Source organism: Salmo trutta, chromosome 21, assembly GCF_901001165.1.
Source record: "Salmo trutta chromosome 21, fSalTru1.1, whole genome shotgun sequence".
Lineage (NCBI taxonomy): Eukaryota > Metazoa > Chordata > Actinopteri > Salmoniformes > Salmonidae > Salmo > Salmo trutta.
In genome coordinates this window covers 42,621,317-42,644,929 of record NC_042977.1, presented here as the reverse complement: position 1 = coordinate 42,644,929, position 23,613 = coordinate 42,621,317, and the positions used below count along the sequence as shown (strand labels likewise).

At 48.4% G+C, this 23,613-nt stretch overlaps 1 protein-coding gene across 11 annotated transcripts in view; it reads left to right on the top strand.

The window, feature by feature from the left end:
• The window catches only part of LOC115157482 (supervillin), a 97,035-nt gene that overhangs the window by 30,921 nt on the left and 42,501 nt on the right, over positions 1-23,613 (top strand). For 9 of the 11 annotated variants that reach the window (XM_029705774.1, XM_029705769.1, XM_029705767.1 and 6 more), the window contains exons 7-13: positions 708-797; positions 18,586-19,701; positions 20,187-20,366; positions 20,891-20,928; positions 21,805-21,869; positions 22,114-22,247; positions 22,457-22,546. In XM_029705774.1, the coding sequence (XP_029561634.1) occupies positions 708-797; positions 18,586-19,701; positions 20,187-20,366; positions 20,891-20,928; positions 21,805-21,869; positions 22,114-22,247; positions 22,457-22,546 (1,713 nt within the window). The remainder of the gene's footprint in view (positions 1-707; positions 798-18,585; positions 19,702-20,186; positions 20,367-20,890; positions 20,929-21,804; positions 21,870-22,113; positions 22,248-22,456; positions 22,547-23,613) is intronic. The other 2 variants (XM_029705772.1, XM_029705778.1) reach the window with 2 other exon arrangements.

Genomic DNA, 23,613 nt, shown 5'->3' with positions numbered 1-23,613 from the left:
TCAGTACTTAGTTACTGTTAAACAGGTCAACAGGAACCTCAGTACTTAGTTACTGTTAAACAGGTCAACAGTAGGAACCTCAGTACTTAGTTAGCCGACAGTAAATCAGTTGATGAATTAATAAAATAATTCCTCATTAGTTAGTGTCAAAATAAAATAAACACCAACGAAGTGTCTTAATAGGCCATTGGGTCACCATGTGACGCCAAAATAGATTCTACAAGTGTGTGGAACTCTTCCAAGAGAAATTCCATAATTTGGTGTTTTGTTGATGGTGATGTAAAGCTCTGTCTCAGGAGCCGCTCTGCAATCTTCCATTAGTGTTCAATTGAGATCTGGTGACTGAGACAAACACACACACACACACACACACACACACACACACACACACACACACACACACACACACACACTCTTTAAACCCCCTATGTCCCTTTGAAACCCCTCTTTCAAAGTCACTTAGATCACTTCTTGGTAGCCAATATAATGGGCAACCGGGCATTTTTATACGTGACCCTAAGCGTGATGGGATGTTAATTGCTTAATTAACTTTGGAACCGTGTGTGTGTCTGTGTGTGTGTGTGTGTGTGTGTGTGTGGAAGCACCTGCTTTCAATATGCTTTGTATTCCTAATTTACTCAAGTGTTTCCTTTATTTTGGCAGGTACCTGTAGTTTTTCTAATGGCCCAGTCTGTCTTTTCCTGTAGCCTGGCAGCCTTGTCTCAGAGTGACTGGTCTCTCCAGACAGACTCAGAAGGTGATGCTGCCTCTGAGTCTCTTATCAGCTGGCCATCCAGGTACTGTAGTAGGAACATATTGTATGGGCAGACCTGGATTCAAATACTTTTTGAAACCTTTCAGATACTTTCAATGTTTGCTTTAGCCTGCCTGGAGTGCCAGGTAGGCGGGGTTTGCACTTTCAAGACTTTTCTATTGGATTCAATGTAACAGGCAAGTGCAATCAAATTATTTTTTAAATAGTATTTGACCCCAGGTCTGTGTACGGTATGGGTGTGTCTGACCTGTAGAACCCAAAACACCTGCCTAACCCATCCTCCTGAAGGAAGGAAGGAAGGAAGTCTGTCTTGTCTGTCTTGTCTGTCTTGTCTGTCTTGTCTGTCTTGTCTGTCTGTCTGTCTGTCTTGTCTGTTTGTCTGTCTTGTCTGTCTCCCTATTCATTTTGTAATCTCCAAGTTAACAGGTGCTTAACTTGTAATCAACATTTTGCAGGCTTCATCCACTTAGATTTTTCTTAAAATGTCTTACGATGTTATCTTTCAAATGTCATCAAACCTGCTTATCAGGGAATCGTAAACCTGGTTGTTGCATACAACTGCCGCAAGTGAATGATTTGGTCACACTTGAGTAATTGTCCCCCACAATGAAATCGAGGAAGAGACCGTTAATCTTTCTCCGTCCGTTCGTCACAGGTAATATCTCAGACAGCACCAGTCCGATTTTGACGAAACTTGGGTGAATGGTGTCTCTTGCCTTAGAGATACGGCATTTAATAAAAATACAATGATTGGCCAGATGGTGGCGCTATAACGATTGAAAAAGCTAACTTTGAAAGGTCACACACCTCACACAGTTTGACCTAAATTCATGAAATTTGGTACATATGTCCTTCTCTTGCCTCGGGGACCCATAAAGTCCACCATGATGGATTTTCCGTAATTTGTAATTTTGTGAAAAACACTTAAAACGCTACTCCTCTGGCACCGAATGACCGATCTGCACGAAACGTGTTATGTGGCGTCAATGGACAAAGGACACTCAACGCAATATTTTCCAGACTAGTCCCTAAAACAACATGGCCACTATTGATCAATAAACATTTATGTGGGTGTGGTCTGGCACATAAATGCATATAAATCAGTCAAGGATATTTATATTGTAACAAAATGTGGTACACGTTGCAAACACTGTCAAGACTCAACATATGTAAGAACATCTGCATCATTTGTGGGGGACGACGTGATGAAAATGGTGACTAGTGCTCTGTAGGCTTGGCCGGCCTTAAGCCCTTGTGGTCAGGAAAGGGTTAGCTAGGCTAGGGGTGGTATATTTCTGGAGCAGAGCTTGGCCCACATACTCTGCATGGCTGGCCAGCTGAAGGCAGGGCTGTTGTCTGAGAAGGGCCCATGGTCAGGCCAGCCTTTCTTCGAGGAGTATAGACAGGAGAGTGTTGGTCTACTGAGCCCAGCCCACTGAGGCCCTGCACCAAGCCTGTAGAAACCTATCTGGAGTGGACTGTAAAGCTTGACGGTTTGCTTGAATTTATTATCAGATATTGAAATCTGGGGCTGCGTCACAAATCGCGGATTACAGGCAAGATTCGCATTGGGCTAAAGGCTAGAGCTGATGTTTTCAAGAAGCGTGACACTAATCCGGACGCTTACAAGAAATCCCGCTACGACCTCCTCCGAGCCATCAAATAGGCAATGCATCAATACAGGACTAAGATCTAATCCTACTACGCCAGTTCTTGCGCTCGACGGATGTGGCAGGGCTTGCAAGCTATCACGGATTATAAAGGAAATCCCAGCCACAAGGTGCCCAGCGACGCAAGCGTACCAGATGAGCTAAATGCCTTCTATGCTCGCTTTGAGGCAAACACCACTGAACCATGCATGAGAGCACCAGCTGTTCCTGATGACTGTGAGATCTCGCTCTTCATAGACAATGTGAGTAAGACCTTCAAACAGGTTAACATTTGTAAGGCCTTAGGGCCTGACGGAAAACCAGGATGCGTACTCTGAGCATGCGATGACCAGCTGGCAAGTGTCCTCACTGGCATTTTCAACCTATCCGGTAATACCACTTGTTTCAAGAAGACCACCATAGTCTCCATGCCCAAGAACGCCAAGGTAACCTGTCTAAAAGACTATCGCCCTGTAGCACTCACATCTATAGCAATGAAATGGTTTGAAAGGCTGGTCATGGCGCACATCAACACCATCATGCCAGACACCCTGGACCCACTCCCAATTTCCATACCGCCCCAACAGATCCACAGATGATGCAATCTCTATTGCACTCCACACTGACCTCACCTACCTGTACAAAAATAATACCTACAGTTGAAGTCGAAAGTTTACATACACCTTAGCCAAATACATTTAAACTGTTTTTCACAATTCCTGACATTTAATCCTAGTAAAAATTCCCTGTCTTAGGTCAGTTAGGATCACCACTTTATTTTAAGAATGTGAAATGTCAGAATAATAGTAGAGAGAATGATTTCTTTCAGCTTTTATTTCTTTCATCACATTCCCAGTGGGTCAGAAGTTTACATACACTAAATTTGTATTTGGTAGCATTGCCTTTAAATTGTTTAACTTGGGTCAAACGTTTTGGGTAGCCTTCCACAAGCTTCCCACAATAAGTTGGGTGAATTTTGGCCCATTCCTTCTGACAGAGCTGGTGTAACTGAGTCAGGTTTGTAGGCCTCCTTGCTTGCACATGCTTTTTCAGTTCTGCCCACAAAAATTCTATGGGATTGAGGTCAGGGCTTTGTGATGGCCACTCCAATACCTTGACTTTGTTGTCCTTGGGACATTTTTCCACAACTTTGGAAGTATGCTTGGGGTCATTGTCCATTTGGAAGACCCATTTGCGACCAAGCTTTAACGTCCTGGCTGATGTCTTGAGATGTTGCTTCAATATATCCACATTTTCCTTCCTTATGTCATCTATGTTGTGAAGTGCACCAGTCCCTCCTGCAGCAAAGCAATCCCACAACATGATGCTGCCACCCCTGTGCTTCACGGTTGGGATGGTGTTCTTCGGCATGCAAGCCTCCCCCTTTTTTCTCCAAACATAACAATAGTAATTATTGCCAAAAAGTTATTTTTGTTACATCAGACCAGAGGACATTTCTCCAAAAAGTACGATCTTTGTCCCCATGTGCAGTTGCAAACCTGGCTTTTTTGTGGCGGTTTTGGAGCAGTGGCTTCTTCCTCGCTGAGTGACCTTTCAGGTTGTCGATATAGGACTCGTTTTACTGTGGATATAGATACTTTTGTACCGGTTTTCTCCAGCAGCTTCACAAGGTCCTTTGCTGTTGTTCTGGGATTGATTTGCACTTTTCGCACCAAAGTACGTTCATCTCTTGGAGACGGAACGCGTCACTTTCCTGAGCGGTATGACGGCTGTGTGGTCCCACGGTGTTTATACTTGTGTACTATTGTTTGTACAGATGAACGTGGTACCTTCAGGCGTTTGGAAATTGCTCCCAAAGATGAACCAGACTTGTGGAGGTTTACACTTTCTTTCTGAGGTCTTGGCTGATTTCTTTAGATTTTCCCATGATGTCAAGCAAAGTAGCACTGAGTTTGAAGGTAGGCCTTGAAATACATCCACAGGTACACCTCCAATTGACTCAAATGATGTCAATTAGCCTAACAGAAGCTTCTAAAGCCATGACATCATTTTCTGGAGTTTTCCAAGCTGTTTAAAGGCACAGTCAACTTACACGGAACCCAAACCGGCTGCGTGCGTGCGCAATCGTGCATAAATTTGTTTTGTTCACCCACACCAAACGCGATCACGACACGCAGGTTAAAATATCAAAACAAACTCTGAGCCGACTACATTAATTCGGGGACAGGTCGAAAAGCATTAAACCTTAATGGCAATTTAGCTAGCTAGCTTGCACTTGCTAGCTAATTTGTCCTATTTAGCTAGCTTGTTGTTGCTCGCTAATTTGTCCGGGTCTATAAACATTGAGTTGATATTTTACCTGAAATGCACAAGGTCCTCTACTCTCTACTCTACCAATTAATCCAAACATAAAATGGTCAACTGAATCATTTCTAGTCATCTCTCCTCCTTCCAGGCTTTTTCTTCTCTAGACTTAAAGTTGCCAATCGCAATATAAATAAATTACGTGCATTACTGCCACCGACCTATTTCGTCTTTCAGTCACCCACGTGGGTATAACCAATGAGGAGATGGGTACCTGCTTTTATAAACCAATGAGATGGGAGAGGCAGGACTTGCAGCGCGATCTGCGTCAGCAATAGAACTGACTTCTATTTTAGCCCTTGGCAATGCAGACACTCGTTGGCGCGCGCGAGCAGTGTGGGTGCAATAATTGAATAATATAGATTTCTACATTTATTTTGCAACGCTTGTGCACTCGACGCGAGCGGTGTAGTCAGCCGGTTAGTGTATGTAAACTTCTGACCCACTGGAATTGTGATACAGTGAATAATAAGTGAAATAATCTGTCTGCAAACAATTGTTTGTAAAATTACTTGTGCCATCCACAAAGTAAATGTCCTAACTAACTTGCCAAAACTAAAGTTTGTTAACAAGAAATTTGTGGAGTGGTTGAAAAACGAGTTTTAATGACTCCAACCTAAGTGTATGTAAACTTCCGACTTCAACTGTATGTAAGAATGCTGTAGATTGACTACAGCTCGGCATTCAACACCATAGTCCCCTCAAAGCTCAGGACCCTGCGACTAAACATCTCCCTCTGCAACTAAATCCTGGACTTCTTGATGGGCTGTGCCCAAGGCGGTGAGGGTAGGCAACAACACATCCACCACGCTGACCACCAACATGGGGGCCCCTCAGGGGTGTGTGTGCTTAGTCCACTCCTGTATTACCTGTTCACACACGACTGTGAGGCCGAGCACGATTCCAACACTACCATCAAGTTTGCTACCAACAACGGTAGGACTGATCACCGACGATGATGAGAACCTATAGGGAGGAGGCCAAAGACCTGTCAGTGTGGTGCCACATCTCCCTCAATGTCAGCAAGACAAAGGAGCTGATTGTGGACTACAGGATGCATATCAATGGGGCTGTAGTGGAGAGGGCCAAGAGCTTCAAGTTAATCGGTATCCACATCACTAAGGAATAAACATGGTCCAACATGGTCCACACCTCTTCCCCCTCAGAAGCCTGCAAAGATTTGGCATGGGCTCCGTATAGTACGGCAACTGCAAGGCACCCGACCGCAAGGCCCCACAGAGGGTGGTCAGTACCACCCAGTACATCACTGGGGCCGAGCTCCCTGCCATCCAGGACCTCTATATCAGGCAGTGTCAGAGGAAGGCCCAAAAAATGGTCAAAGACTCCAGCCACCCAAGCAATAGACTGTTCTCTCTGCTACCGCACGGCAAGCGGTGCCAGTGCACCAAGTCTGGAATCAACAGGACCCTGAACAGCTTCTACCCCCAAGCCATCAGACTGCTAAACAAGACTGCCAAATAGCTAATCAACTGGCTACCCGGACTACCTGCATTGACCCTTTTTTGCAATAACTCTTGTACTGACTCTCTTGCACACACACTGGCACCCAAACATACACACATACACTTTACCCCTACCTGCAGTATATCTACATACAGTTGCTACATCAATTACCTCATACCCCTGCACATCGACTCGGTACTGGTACTCCCTGTATATAGCCATGTTATTTTTACTTATTGTTATCGTTATTCACAGTGTATTTAGTCATTACACAAAAGAAACATCCTCTCACTGTCAACTGCGTTTATTTTCAGCGAACTTAACATGTGTAAATATTTGTGTCCATATGTCTCTGTAATCTAGCATGGGTAGGATGGCCATCTGAATCAGGGTTAGTTTGGCAGCTGGGATGAAAGAGGAAACTAAGTCTAGATTTAACTTAAGGTTCAGCAACCTTAAAGAAGAAAGGGTCTAAACCCTTTTTTTTGCGGTCAAGTTTCAAGAGCTCCTTTAGCACCCCAGACTAAGTGACTGCCTGCAGGGTGAAACTTTGTTGTGGGGCAGGGGAAAAAGAGGGAGAAGCATCGGGGATAGTTGCATTAGAAGGGGTGGGATTGAATGGTACTAAGATTCATACTACACCGGCTCCGACGCTCATCTTAACTATTACAGACTACAAAGGGAAGCACAGCCACGAGCTGCCCAGTGACACGAGCCTACCAGACGAGCTAAATCACTTCTATGCTCGCTTCGAGGCAAGCAATACTGAGGCATGCGTGAGAGCATCAGCTGTTCCGGACCACTGTGTGATCACGCTCTCCGTAGCAGACGTGAGTAAGACCTTTGAACAGGTCAACATACACAAGGCTGCGGGGCCAGACGGATTACCAGGGCGTGTGCTCCGGGCATGTGCTGACCAACTGGCAGGTGTTTTCACTGACATTTTCAACATGTCCCTGATTCAGTCTGTAATACCAACATGTTTCAAGCAGACCACCATAGTGCCTGTGCCCAAGAACACGAAGGCAACCTGCCTAAATGACTACAGACGCGTAGCACTCACGTCCGTAGCCATGAAGTGCTTTGAAAGGCTGGTAATGGCTCACATCAACACCATTATCCCAGAAACCCTAGTCCCACTCCAATTTGCATACCGCCCAAACAGATCCACAGATGATGCCATCTCTATTGCACTGCACACTGCCCTTTCCCACCTGGACAAAAGGAACACCTACGTGAGAATGCTATTCATTGACTACAGCTCAGCGTTCCACACCATAGTACCCTCAAAGATCATCACTAAGCTAAGGATCCTGAGACGAAACACCCTCTGCAACTGGATCCTGGACTACCTGACGGGCCGCCCCCAGGCGGTGAGGGTAGGTAGCAACACATCTGCCACACTGATCCTCAACACTGGAGCTCCCCAGGGGTGCGTGCTCAGTTCCCTCCTGTACTCCCTGTTCACCCATGACTGCAAGGCCAGGCACGACTGCAAGGCCAGGCACGACTCCAACACCATCAAGTTTTCAGACGACACAACAGTGTTAGGCCTGATCACCGACAACAACGAGACAGCTTATAGGTAGGAGGTCAGAGACCTGGCTGGGTGGTGCCAGAATAACAACCTATCCCTCAACGTAACCAAGACTAAGGAGATGATTGTAGACTACAGGAAAAGGAGCACCGAGCACGCCCCCATTCTCATCGACGGGGCTGTAGTGGAGCAGGTTGAGAGCTTCAAGTTCCTTGGTGTCCACATCACCAACAAACTAGAATGATCCAAACACACCAAGACAGTTGTGAAGAGGGCACGACAAAGCCTATTCCCCCTCAGGAAACTAAAAAGATTTGGCATGGGTCCTCAGATCCTCAAAAGGTTCTACAGTTGCAACATCGAGAGCATCCTGACGGGTTGCGTCACTGCCTGGTATGGCAATTTCTCGGCCTCTGACCGCAAGGCACTACAGAGGGTAGTGCGTACGGCCCAGTACATCACTGGGGCTAAGCTGCCTGCCATCCAGGACCTCTATACCAGGCGGTGTCAGAGGAAGACCCTAAAAATTGTCAGACCCCAGCCACCCCAGTCATAGATTGTTCTCTCTACTACCGCATGGCAAGCAGTACCGGAGTGCCAAGTCTAGGACAAAAAGGCTTCTCAACAGTTTTCAACCCCAAGCCATAAGACTCCTGAACCTGTAATCAAATGGCTACCTGGACTATTTGCATTGTGTGTGTGCCCCCCCCCCCCCCCCAAACCCCTCTTTTACGCTGCTACTACTCTGTTTATCATATATGCTTTGTCACTTTAACTATACATTCATGTACATACTACCTCAATTGGCCCGACCAACCAGTGCCCCCGCACATTGGCCAACCGGGCTATCTGCACTGTCCCACCACCTGCCAACCCCTCTTTTCCGCTACTGCTACTCTCTGTTTATCATATATGCATAGTCACTTTAACCATGTCTACATGTACATACTACCTCAATCAGCCCGAGTAACCGGTACCTGTATATAGCCTCGCTACTGTTATAGCCTCGCTACTGTATATAGTATTTTTTACTGTTTTTATTTTTTTACTTACCTGTTGTTCACCTAATACCTTTTTGCACTGTTGGTTAGAGCCTGTAAGTAAGCATTTCACTGTAAGGTCTACTACACCTGTTGTATTCGGCGCACATGACAAATAAACTTTGATTTGATTTGGGAGATGAGGAAATGTTGGACGGGCAAGGAGGCATGACTGAGTCAAATAGGAATCCTGATTAATGAAGTGGTGATTAAAAAGCTCAGCCATGTGCTTCTTGTCAGTAACAACCACATCAACTTTAAGGGACATGGGCAGCTGTGAGGAGGAGGGTTTATTCTCCAGGTCTTTAACCATTTTCCAGAACTTCTTGGGGTTAGACCCAGAGAGAGAGAACTGCTCCTTAAAGTAACTAACTTTGGCCTTCCGAACAGCCTGAGTGCACTTATTTCTCATTTGCCTGAATGATAGCCAGTCAGCTTGAGTATGCGTGTGCCGAGTCTTTCACCAAATGCAATTCTTGAGGTGGAGTAACTCTGCAAAATCACGGTCGAACCAGGGGCCAAACCTGTTTTTTTATTTTTTTATTATCATTTTCTTTATGGGGGTGTGTTTGTTAACAATACCACTGAAAATATACCAAAAGAAGGTCCAAGTGTCTTCGACAGAGGGGATCAAGCTGATTCTATATCATTTTACAGAGGTCAGGTCATGAAGGAAGGCTTGATCATGATTTTTATTTTTTTTGAACAAGCGTCTATAACAAATCGAGACAGGTCGTTTCGCTGAGCCGCCATTACGAACACAGGCTGTAAAACAGTGATCACTAGGGTCATTACAGAAAACACCAGACTGATACCTATCAGGATTATTTGTGAGGATAACATCAAGAAGAGTAGCCTTTTCTGCGTAGCCTTTACCTTGTGGGATTGGTAATAATCTGAGAAAGATTTAGGGAGCTTTAGGACTTGGTCAGGTGATTTAAGCATGTCCCAGTTTAGGTCACCTAGCAGGACAAATTCAGACTTGGTGTAAGGGGCCAGGAGAGAGCTTAAGGCAGGTAGGGTACAGGCCGGTGCTGATGGAGGAAGATAGCACCCAGCAACAGTCAACAAAGAGCTATTTGAAAGTTTAATACTTAAAACCAGCAAATCAAATTGTTTGGGTGGAGACAACCGAGCACTGAAGGTGATCCTTGGTAAAGATTGCCACTCCCCCACCTTTGGAAGATAAAAGTTATAACCAGAAAGGTTAACATCAGTATTCAAAACATTCTTCCTTAACCACGTCTCAGTAATGACCAACACATCTGGATTGGAGCTGTGAACCCACACTTTCAATTGATCCATTTTAGGTATTAAGCTTTTAGTGTTAACTTGCAGAAAACCCAGGCTTTTACGAGAACAGAAATCAGTGAATCAGATATCAGAGCAGAAGTCCGAATTGGGGATAGCAACTGTAGATGGGCCAGGGTGTACATGCACATTTCCAGATATCATCAACAGAAATACAATCAAGGCACGGCAGAGGACAGGGAGAGCTCTGCAGTGCTGATTTATGACATCTGAATGTGCATCAGATGGCAACAAGATCATATTGTACAGAAATTTCATCAGGTAACATGAATACAAAGCCGGCGAGAGGTGGTTAGAATAGGATGGGAGGCCAAAAGACTGTGTAACCAATAGTCAAAGTCCTGAGTGCGGGAACAAACACAGTCTGTCTGTCACGATTGTCTAGGACCAGTAGATATGTGAAATCAGGAGCAGGAGACAGAGGGCCGGAGCAACTGAGTTTTAATAATAAATACAAGACGCAATAGCCGTTGGGCACAGGGTGCGTGGCGAAGTCCGCCAGGAGAAAACACTTTTCCCAAAACAAATAAGCGCACTGGAAAACAAACAGCGCGCGGGGCGCAGCCGGGCAATATAATGTCTACTTAATCGGATATAATTACAACTGTCCTGAGTGAACAAATGAACAATCCCGCACGAGAACCCCAACTGAAAATACACACTAAATAACCCCCCACTAATGACAAACACAAAACAGGTGCGGGATAGACAGACAAAACCAAAAGACACAGAAACAACGATCGGTGGCAGCTAATAGGCCGGCGACGACGACCGGCGAGCGCCGCCCGACCGAGGAGGGGCGCCACCTTCGTTAGATACTGTGACAGTACCCCTCCCTGGAGCCGCGCGCCGACGCCGGCCTCGGGGACGGCCCGGAGGGCGAGGCGCCGGCCGATCCGGACGGCGACGGTGGAATTCTTGTAGCATCGGTGGATCTAGAATGTCCGCCGCCGGAACCCAGCACCTCTCCTCCGGACCGTACCCCTCCCAGTCCACGAGGTACTGCAGGCCCCCTACCCGACGTCGGGAGTCCAGGATGGTTCGGACTGTGTACGCCGGGGCCCCCCCGATGTCCAGGGGGGGCGGGGGGGACCTCCAGCACCTCATCGTCCTGCAGTGGACCAGCTACCACCGGCCTGAGGAGAGACACATGAAACGAGGGGTTAATGCGGTAATATGTAGGGAGTTGTAACCTGTAACACACCTCGTTTATCCTCCTCAGGACTTTGAACGGCCCCACAAACCGTGGACCCAGCTTCCGGCAGGGCAGGCGGAGGGGCAGGTTCCGCGTCGAGAGCCAGACTCTGTCCCCCGGACTATACACGGGGGCGTCACTGCGGTGGTGGTCAGCGCTCTCCTTGTGTCGTTCACCAGCCCTCCTTAGGCACTCCTGGACACCATTCCAGGTCTCCTGAGAGCGCTCCACCCATGCCTCCACCGCAGGAGCCTCCGTCTGGCTCTGTTGCCATGGCACCAGGACCGGCTGATACCCCAAGACCACCTGGAAGGGTGACAGGTTGGTAGAGGAGTGGCGCTGAGAGTTCTGGGCCATCTCGGCCCATGGCACGAACTGCGCCCACTCCCCTGGCCGGTCCTGGCAATATGACCGCAGAAACCTGCCCACATCCTGGTTGATGCGTTCTACCTGCCCATTACTCTCGGGGTGGAAACCCGAGGTCAGGCTGACCGAGACCCCCAGCCTCTCCATAAACGATCTCCACACCCTGGACGTGAACTGGGGACCCCGATCAGATACGATGTCCTCGGGCACCCCATAGTGCCGGAAGACATGGGTGAACAGGGCCTCCGCGGTCTGCAGGGCCGTAGGAAGACCGGGCAAAGGGAGCAGACGGCAGGACTTAGAGAACCTGTCCACAACGACCAGGATCGCCGTATTCCCCTGGGATGGCGGGAGATCCGTGAGGAAATCCACCGAGAGGTGAGACCAAGGCCGTTGCGGAACAGGGAGGGGCTGTAATTTCCCTCGAGGCAGGTGCCTAGGAGCCTTGCACTGAGCGCATACCGAACAGGAAGAGACATAACGCCGAACATCCTCAGCCAAGGTGGGCCACCAGTACCTTCCCTTCAGGCCCCGCACTGTCCGTTCCACCCCAGGATGACCCGAGGAGGGTAGAGTGTGGGACCATCGGATCAGACGATCGCGAACACCAAGTGGAACGTATTTCAGGCCCACGGGACACTGCGGTGGAGTGGGTTCTGACCGACCCGCCCGCTCGATGTCCGCATCCACCTCCCATACCACCGGCGCCACCAGACAGGAGGCGGGAAGTATGGGAGTAGGATCGATGGTCCGCTCCTCGGTGTCGTAGAGACGCGACAGTGCGTCAGCCTTCCGGTTCCGGGAACCTGGAATGTACGAGAGAGTGAAGTTAAACCTCGTAAAAAACATGGCCCACCTTGCCTGACGGGGATTAAGCCTCCTCGCTGCCCGGATATACTCCAGGTTACGGTGGTCGGTCCAGATGAGAAAAGGGTGACGTGCCCCCTCAAGCCAATGTCTCCACACCGTCAAAGCCCTGACCACAGCTAACAGCTCCCGGTCCCCCACATCATAGTTGCGCTCCGCCGGGCTCAGCTTCTTAGAAAAGAAGGCACATGGGCGGAGCTTCGGAGGAACGCCCGAGCGCTGCGATAGCACAGCTCCTACCCCAGCCTCGGACGCGTCCACCTCCACTATGAATGGCAAAGAGGGGTCCGGATGCGCCAGGACAGGTGCGTTGGTAAACAGAACCTTCAGACGAAGGAAGGCTCTGTTCGCCTCTGCTGACCATCGTAGCCGCACCGGCCCCCCCTTCAACAGTGAGGTAATGGGAGCCGCCACCTGACCAAAACCCCGGATAAACCTCCGATAATAATTAGCGAACCCCAAGAACCGCTGCACCTCCTTCACAGTGGTTGGGGTTGGCCAATTACGCACAGCCGTCACACTCCACCTCCACCCCTGAGGTGGAAATGCGATATCCTAGAAATGAGACGGCTCGTTTGGAGAACTCACATTTCTCCGCCTTGACGTATAGGTTATGCTCCAGCAGCCGCCCAAGCACTTTACGCACCAGGGACACATGCTCGGCGTGTGTGGCGGAGCAAATCAGGATGTCATCGATGTACACCACCACACCCTGCCCGAGCATGTCCCGAAGGACCTCGTCCACAAAGGATTGGAAGACAGCGGGAGCGTTCTTTAACCCATACGGCATGACGAGGTACTCATAATGGCCCGATGTGGTACTAAATGCGGTTTTCCACTCGTCTCCATCTCGGATACGCACCAGGTTATATGCGCTCCTGAGATCTAATTTCGTGAAGAAGCGCTCCCTGTGAAATGACTCCACTGCCGTAGCAATGAGAGGTAGCGGGTAACTGAAACCCACTGTGATAGCATTTAGACCTCTATAGTCAATGCACGGGCGCAGACCTCCCTCCTTCTTCTTCACAAAAAAAAAACTCGAGGAGACGGGGGACTTAGATGGCCGAATGTATCCCTGTCTCAAGGATTCAGTGACGTATGTATCCATAGCCACTGTCTCCTCCTGAGACAGAGGATACGATACACGTGACTCCTAGGAAGGACCGCGTCGGCCTGGAGGTTTATCGCACAATCCCCTCGTCGATGGGGTGGTAATAGAGTCGCCTTCGTCTTACTGAAGGCGATAGCCAAATCGGCATACTCTGAGGGAATGTGCACGGTGGAGACTTGGTCTGGACTCTCCACCGTAGTCGCACCGATGGAAACTCCTATGCACCTACCTGAGCACTCCCTCGACCACCCCGTAAGAGCCCTCTGTCTCCACGAAATCTGAGGGTTGTGCGTGGCTAGCCAGGGGATTCCCAGTACCACCGGAAACGCTGGGGAGTCAATGAGGAACAGGCTGATACGCTCCTCATGACCCCCCCACGTCTGCATCACCAGTGGCACTGTGACCTTCCCTACTTGGCCTGACCCTAGCGGTCGACTATCTAGGGCGTGCACGGGGAAGGGGTGGTCCAGCTGAACCAGGGGAATCCCTAACCTTTTCGCTAACCCAAGGTCCATAAAACTCCCAGCTGCACCTGAATTGACTAGTGCCTTATACTGGAAGTGAGGGGAAAAATCTGGAAAACAAACCGAGGTGTACATGTGGTCGACAGGGGGCTCTGGGTGTGGCTGGTGCGGACTCACCTGGGGGTTCGAAGTAGTGCTCTGCCTGCCCTCCGAACTCCCGGGGGGACCACTCCAGCACCGGTCCACAGTGTGTCCTCTGCGTCCACATCGGGTGCAGGAGAGACCCCCCCCCCCTCCGGTCCTCCTCGACGCAGCCCCCCCCCTATCTCCATGGGCTGTGGAGCGGGGGGACTGGGAGGCGGAACGAACAGGCCCCGACTGGAACGTCCCCGGGAAGCCAGCAGGTTGTCCAGTCTAATGGACAAGTCCACCAGTTGGTCGAGGGTGGAGGCGTTGTCCCTACAGGCCAGCTCCCGGCAGACGTCCTCGCGAAGGCTACACCTATAGTGGTCTATCAAGGCCCGCTCGTTCCACCCCGATCCAGCGGCGAGAGTCCAGAATTCCAGGGCGAAATCCTGAGCGCTCCTCGTCTCCTGTCTCAAATGGAATAACCGCTCACCCGCCGCCCTGCCCTCCGGGGGATGATCGAAAACCGCCCGGAAGCGGCGGGTGAACTCAGGGTAGTCGCCCCGAGCCGAGTCTGGGCCATCCCAGACCGCATTGGCCCATTTCTAGGGCTCGACCCGTGAGACAGGAGACGAGGACACTCACCCTCTCTTCGTCGGAGGGGGGGGGGGGGGCGGACGGTCGCCAGGTATAGTTCCAATTGGAGCAAGAACCCCTTGCACCCAGCGGCCGTCCCATCGAACTCCCGGGGAGGAGTAATCCGGATACCACCGGTGCCCGCTTCAGGGGGTGTGTGTGTAGGGGCGCAGGGTGAGGGACCGGAGCTGGTCCAGCTGGGGAAGCACCTCTCTCCCAGTTCTCCAACCGGGCCAACACCTGGTCCATGGCCGAGCCTAGGCGGTGGAGGAGGCTGGCGTGTTGAGAGACCTGCTCAGCCATGGACGGCGCTTCTGCTCCTGCTGACTCCATTTTCGGTGCGGGATTCTGTCACGATTGTCTAGGACCAGTAGATATGTGAAATCAGGAGCAGGAGACAGAGGGCCGGAGCAACTGAGTTTTAATAATAAATACAAGACGCAATAGCCGTTGGGCACAGGGCGCGTGGCGAAGTCCGCCAGGAGAAAACACTTTTCTCAAAACAAATAAGCGCACTGGAAAACAAACAGCGCGCGGGGCGCAGCCGGGCAATATAATGTCTACTAATAGGATATAATTACAACTGTCCTGAGTGAACAAATGAACAATCCCGCACGAGAACCCCAACTGAAAATACACACTAAATAACCCCCCACTAATGACAAACACAAAACAGGTGCGGGATAGACAGACAAAACCAAAAGACACAGAAACAACGATCGGTGGCAGCTAATAGGCCGGCGACGACGACCGGCGAGCGCCGCCCGACCGAGGAGGGGCGCCACCTTCGTTAGATACTGTGACACTGTCCCAAGGTTAGGTAAAGAAAGTTTGTAGTCAACAAAGTATTCAGGAGTCATGAGGCAAATAGCAAAATGCACAATAATGTTTTAAAATATATAACGACTTGGGGCTAGCCATTGTAAATGCAGAGTCACTCGCCCCAACAGTGCCTGTGTGCTGGAGGCGAGCGTGTGCGTGTGTCTTATCTTTGACTTTGCATTGTTGGAAAAGGCCCTGTAAGTGAGCATTTCACTGTTAGTCTACACATGTTGATAACGACGCATGTGACAAATAACATTTAGATTTGATTTTGTTCCAGCTATGTGTAGCTTTCCAACAGGTGTATAAGTGGCTATCACTTCAAACCAACATAGGATCAATGCAGTGCAGCTGATGTAGCATAGCCTGACCCTACATCTGTTTGCTCTTGCCAACTCCATCGCTGTTATTGTGTGTCAAGCCAAACATGACCGTGACGGACAAGGATGGTTGGCGTAATAGAACTGCCAGACCGGCATTCAGGCTACTATATGTGTGGACTTAACACTTAACCAAGCGTTACTGGGAAGATAAGTCCACACATACATTAGCGATTTTGACCTATCTTCCCAGTAACACTAGGTTAAGTGTTAGGTCAAAATGGCTACTGTAAAGTTGTGGCCAAAAGTTTTGAGAATGACACAAATATTAATTTTCACAAGTCTGCTGCCTCAGTTTGTATGATGCCAATTTGCATATACTCCAGAATGTTATGAAGAGTGATCAGATGAATTGCAAAGTCCCTCTTTGCCATGCAAATGAACTGAATCCACAAAACGCATTTCAGCCCTGCCACAAAAGAACCAGCTGACATCATGTCAGTGACTCTCTCGTTAACACAGGTGTGAGTGTTGACGAGGACAAGGCTGGAGATCACTCTGTCATGCAGATTGAGTTTGAATAACAGACTGGAAGCTTCAAAAGGAGGGTGGTGCTTGGAATCATTTGTTCTTCCTCTGTCAAGCATGGTTACCTGCAAGGAAACATGTGGCGTCATCATTGCTTTGCACAAAAAGGGCTTCACAGGCAAGGATATTGCTGCCAGTAAGATTGCACCTAAATCAACCATTTATCGGATCATCAAGAACTTCAAGGAGAGCGGTTCAATTGTTGTGAAGAAGGCTTCAGGGTGCCCAAGAAAGTCCAGCAAGCACCAGGACCATCTCCTAAAGTTGATTCAGCTGCGGGATCGGGGCACCACCAGTACAGAGCTTGCTCAGGAATGGCAGCAGGCAGGTGTGAGTGCATCTGCACGCACAGTGAGGCGAAGACTTTTGGAGGATGGCCTGGTGTCAAGAAGGGCAGCAAAGAAGCCACTTCTCTCCAGGAAAACCGTTAGGGACGGACTGATATTCTGCAAAAGGTACAGGGATTGGACTGCTGAGAACTGGGGTAAAGTCATTTCTCTGATGAATCCCCTTTCCGATTGTTTGGGGCATCCGGAAAATAGCTTGTCCGGAGAAGACAAGGTGAGCGCTACCATCAGTCCTGTGTCATGCCAACAGTAAAGCAACCTGAGGCCATTCATGTGTGGGGTTGCTTCTCAGCCAAGGGAGTGGGCTCACTCACAATTTTGCCTAAGAACACAACCATGAATAAAGAATGGTACCAACAGATCCTCAGAAAGCAACTTCTCCCAACCATCCAGGAACAGTTTGGTGACGAACAATGCCTTTTCCAGCATGATGGAGCACCTTGCCATAAGGCAAAAGTGATAACTAAGTGGCTCGGGGAACAAAACATCAATGTTTTGGGTCCATGGCCAGGAAACTCCCCAGAACTTAATCCCATTGAGAACTTGGTCAATAATCAAGAGGCGGGTGGACAAACAAAACCCCACAAATTCTGAGAAACTCCAAGCATTGATTATGCAAGAATGGGCTGCCATCAGTCAGGATGTGGGCCAGAAGTTAATTGACAGCATGCCAGGGCGGATTGCAGAGGTCTTGAAAAAGAAGGGTAAGCACTACAAATATTGACTCTGCATCAACTTCATGTAATTGTCAATAAAAGCCTTTGACACTTGTGAAATGCTTGTAATTATACTTCAGTATTCCATAGTAACATCTGACAAAAATATCTAAAGACACTGAAGCAGCAAACTTTGTGGAAATTAATATTTGTTTCATTCTCAACTTTTGGCCATGACTGTATGTGTGGACTTATCTTCCCAGTAACGCTAGGTTAAGTGTTAGGTCAAAATGGAGACGTGCTGTCTCTGTGTAGCGTGTATACTGTTTAAACTCCTTCCATGACAAATGAAGCAGCAGCCCATCAATTAGGGTTGGCTTAGTGGTGTACGAGGAGATTAAGGATGAATCCCAAATGGCATCCTATTTCCTATTTGGTGCGACCAGAGCCCTGGTCAAATGTATTGTACTATATAGGGTGCCATTTGGGACACAGCTTAACATGACCTTTGGCTGCTGGGAGCAAGGGGTCACAGATAAAAAATAGTTTAGGCTTGCTCACACTTTGGCCAAGAGAAATTAGAGTGAGCTAGAGATGACGCAGCAAGGATTAGTATTGAACTACAACATGGGGCGTGATGTCACTACCTGAACTTGTGAAACCATTCTGTCAGTCAGATGGATGTTGTTTGTCCCATGACAATCTACTGCTGTCTTTATATATCCCTGTTTGTTGACCCTAGATTTAATGTCATTCTTAAATTAATAATCACTTGATTTGATCACATTTATAGTTGACTTGGCGTGCATCTCAAATGGAACCCTATTCCCTATATAATGCACTACTTTTGTCCAGGGCCCATAGGGCACTATGAAGTGAATAAGGTGACATTTGGAACAACAAGGGCACTGACTATAGTTTATATGGGTGTCTGTTTAATAGCCTTTGAGATCTGAAGTTAGTTAATCCATCCTTCCCCCTTTAAGAACCAGAGTAAGAGAGAGAATGTTAAAAGATGACAGTGGTGTCCAAATGGTCCCAGCAGAGCGGGTTCTGGCTCCAGAGCCCCGAGTGAACAGACAGCGTGATTGGGCTCACACCACCGCAGCTCACCACCTGTCCCAGCGTGGTCACAGCTCTGACCCTGTCACCTATCAAAAGACTGCCCCCTCTCAGCCCTCCCAGCCTGCCTACGTCCACGTCCCAGACCACCACGCCTCAGTACCACACACCCACACATCAGACCCTGCCTTGGGCCTCCACGGTACCCACCAGTGGACCCCCATGGACCCCCCGGTGGTGGAGGTGGTGCCCCCGAGGAGGAAGGTCAGTGCCGACCACATCTACACGACCCAGAGGGAGACCCACAGGGAGGGCAGGCAGGCGCTGAGAGAGGTCCTCACTGAGGGTCTGCTAAAGAGTAGGAAGGCCGTGCTGCCCTCTGAGATCCGCCGCAGGGAGAAGAGCGTGGACGACCCCCAGAGAAGGGAGCCCCAGCGGGTCCCAGGCAGCCGCCAGGACCACTCTGCCACCTCAACTGGCACGGAGTGGGAGAGCTATGGCATCGTGGGGGGGAGAACCAGTCGGGCGAACTCAAAAGAGTTGGAGACTAGGCTTCAGGACAGGGACGAGCAGCAACATCAGCACTTGTCCAGCCACATCCAGGACACAGAGGAGACAGGTCCAGCCAGGCCCATGGAGATCTCTTCCCACGCCCAGCCCAGACAGCAGCCCCTCTGCCAGCAGAGCCAGAGTCAGCCTGGGCAACAGAGAGGCAGTGAGTCGGCCGTCTACCTCCAGAGTGGTGCCTCCCACCCCCAGGCCAAACCCAGCAGCATGGAGCCAGCTGGGCCGCGCAGGCCCCCCAAGCCCAAGGTCCGCACACGCTCCATGTCCGACATCGGCGTGAGCCAGCGCCCGGCTGCCTACAGGAGCATGGAGAGGACAGCAGCCAGCAGAGAGAGAGCAGCCCAGCTGGCCAGGGAGGGAGGGGTGGTGATGGGGGTGCTGCCCAACGGGGAGGTGGGAGCCCTGGACACCAGGGTCTCTGTGGCCCAGCTCCGACACTCGTACCTGGAGAACGCCAACAGGAAGCCAGAGCTGTAGGTGGAACAGCATGGCTACCACTGGCTAGCTACTGACTCTTTAATCTGTTTGATGTGGTTAATTACCTAACACTAATGTAGACCATCATCCTATTATGAGGCTTGAGGTGTTTGAGCTTGTGTTCATTTTAGGGCAGTGTATTGCATAGTCAAACGTGATATCAAGAGATCTAGGCCTGTTTGAGGCGTAACTTACTATTTGTTTAGCCACCTGCTTGGACATTCTGTCAGCCTGTTGGGCAAACATGAGTGGTTTGTTGCTGCACGTTGTGCTGTGTGAGGATTCAAACACAAGTGGGCTGCTGACAAAATCTCAGATTTTTTGGGACAGATAATATTTTTGTGGTGTGATCGTGCTCTAACCTGGATTGCTGTGGAAGACGTACTAAACGCATCATCAATATGCCGTTTGTTCTCTCAGTATTATTCTCCTTTTATGTTGCCGTCGTCTCTATATCCATCCCTAATCACGACCCTAAAAGGGAGCTGACTAAAGTAGAGCTAACTGCTATGGAAGTAGATCCGGCTGCTGGGAGCGCTGATCGGGAGCGTGGTGCGGCAAGGAGGCCGCGGCGGTACATCACCCCAGGAGACAACCGCAAGTCCTCTGAGAGGTTTAGGACCCAACCCATCACCTCTGCAGAGTGGCTGGAGTCTGATAGGTGAGAGTATTAGGACGTAGCCCAGAGTGGCTGGAGTCTGATAGGTGAGAGTATTAGGACGCAGCCCAGAGTGGCTGGAGTCTGATAGGTGAGAGTATTAGGACGCAGCCCAGAGTGGCTGGAGTCTGATAGGTGAGAGTATTAGGACGCGGCCCAGAGTGGCTGGAGTCTGATAGGTGAGAGTATTAGGACGCGGCCCAGAGTGGCTGGAGTCTGATAGGTGAGAGTATTAGGACGCGGCCCAGAGTGCCTGGAGTCTGATAGGTGAGAGTATTAGGACGCAGCCCATCACCTCAGCAGAAGGGCTGGATGGCTGGAGTCTGATGGGTATTGAAGGCCCTGAGTGACTGGATAATATCCACATAATATATTTGGTAAGATCACCAGTGGGTGTGATACATGCTGGAGGCTAGATGGATTTTTAAGCTTTCAATACTTGGATTGTTTGTTCTCTTGTGGGTAATTTGTACTGTGCCTTATAGCAAAAGACCACTATTGAATTTTGTCTTTGTTTTATCCCTCAGGTCTCATCTGACTCCAACAGAGCTACAGAACCCAGAAGGCAAGTATCCATGGAGATTTGCTTCATTTAGTTACCAATAACACTCTTAATTAAAACAAATCTTAATTGGCCATGTTGCCTCCCTATCTAACAGCACAATGGTTGAGGTGAACGATAGCTAAAATTGCCTAGATGAATTGACTTTGTCAGTCAGGGAAATACACACACATTTCAAAGTTATGAATATAACTACTGTTCCCCGAAGGAGGGAAATGAGGCACACCGCTATGGGGGATCAAACTCGTGAGAGTGTTGGCATCCAAGCAATATTCAAAAACGTTATACTATTCTCCAACCAATTTGTGACAGATTTTCATGGAAATGTTCTAAAATCTGCAAAAAACTATATGCGCATTTTCCCACCAGAGATGTGTTTCCATCAAACTGCTCTAGCCAACAGCTGGCAATTACAGTGCGGGTAGGCTACCTACATGATGAGATTATTATAGATAAGAGCGATATTATTTGTATTTGTCAAACAGCAGTCATTGATCATCATGTCACCAGAATAAGACCCATGATTTTTATTGGAAAGGAGCACCCTGTGAAGTTCATCATTTATTTCCTCTGTAGCCTAATAAACTGCAGGCTTTCCTGAGTCCTAGTGGGAGGACAACACAACATATCACGTGACTCAATTCACTTTGATATGATTGTTATTATATCAATATTTGCCCATAAAGATTTTTCCACCGCCATATCTCGCATAATTAATTTTAATTTTTTTGCTTTTTTTTTGACGGCTTTTTTTTTTCCATCTGCCCAGTCGTGATGTTTGTTTTCACGCGTCAGGTAATTAATTCATGGTTGGATGGAAACGTGGTTTATGTTGTGATCTGACATTGACATACATTTTCTGCCCTTTCTTTTTCACAGCTGACGAAGAGAAGCTTGATGAGAGAGCTAAGATGAGTGTGGCTGCTAAGAGGTCCCTTTTTAGGGTACAGTATCTGCCTTGTGTGTAGTTGTCTACATTTAGGGACAGTTTCCCGGATACAGATTAAGCCCTGAACTAAAAATATATTTCAATAGACGTTCTCCATTGGGCCTGCTTTTCAGTCCAGGACTTGGCTTAATCCGTGTCCAGGAAACCAGTCCATAAATGATATACCCGTTGTTTTATGTACGTCGTTGATGAGCGGAGATTTACTCCTTAGGACTGTTCCTCTTCGATTCCCTTCACAGGAGCTAGAGAGGATCACAGGTAGCGTTCCCAGACCACGGTCCCGTGACCCCGCCACGGAGAGGCGTTTGTTACGAGTCCAAGACCGCTCGCACACACAGCCTATCACCAACGAGGAAGTGGACACCGCTCACACGTACGTCACCCTCTGATCATTACTGAGCGCCACTAAGGTCATTTCGTCAACAAAGCAAGGGTTAAAAAATTTGGCTTGAGGACAGTTGGTGAATAGAAAGTGACACTATCTCTTAACTCGCTGTTTCTTAACTCTCTCTCTCTCTCTCTCTCTCTCTCTCTCTCTCTCTCTCTGTCCTTGTCTGTCCCCTCTTTCATGGACATTTAAAGTGGCCCTGCTATGTCCTCACAAACGGTGATGGTCCACTCCACAGTAGCACCTATCCCCAGCCCCACTGTAGTCAGCACCATCACAACCAGGTACGGGTGATTGCTGTGTGTGAGTGTGAGAGCCCTGGACATGGGTTTACCTAATTGATATCAAATTACAGCAAACACTTTTTTTTTTTCTACATTCCATTCAGCTTTCAATTGGCTTGTGACATTGCATGGAATGTACTGTTCATCTGTGATTTAATATGAAGATATTATTGATTCATTCATAGGGTTGAAGAATTCTGGTAACCTTCCCAAAATATATATATATATATATATATATATATATATATATATTTTTTTTTATCCAGAAATCCTGGTCAGAGGATTCTGGATGTTCTGCTTATTCCCTCTGATTCCAGGAATCTTCCAACAGGGATTTCTGGAAAACATGGGAATTTTAGGAAAGTTCCCAGAATTTTTAAACGCTATTCATTCATTTGTAGTTGTTTTCTCTAGAGCCGGGATGGGCAACTGGCTGTATGCCCTCGTTCAATCCTGATCACCCCAAAACATTTTATTTTGTATTTATTTTTTAGGAACTCAGTCGGGGTCTCAACTTACTATTGAGAGTTATAATAGTAGAATACACAAGGTGACATTTCTAAATTTGGTTGTGCATCAACAGTTCTCTCTTATGTCAGCAAAAATGTTTTAGATTGGTAAGTTAGTCTAGTGGCCAGCTATTTAAACTTGTAGTAATCATGGTAAAATTACCGACTGGGGGGCTACCATTGATATTGTTAGTCACTCTCACTCAGATATCATATTCAAATCAAATGTTATTAGTCACATGAGCCGAATACAACAGGTGTAGACCTTACAGTGAAATGCTTACTTACAAGCCCTTAACCAACAATGCAGTTTGAAGAAAATACCTACAAAAAAGTAACAGATAATAATAACAAATAATTAAAGAGCAGCAGTAAATAACAATAGCGGGGCTATATACAGGGGGTACCGGTACAGAGTCAATGTGCGAGGGCACCGGTGTTGAGGTAATATGTACATGTAGGTAGAGTTATTAAGGTGACTATGTATAGATAATAACAGAGAGTAGCAGCAGGATAGAAGGGGAGGGGAAATGCAAATAGTCTGGGTAGCCATTTGAT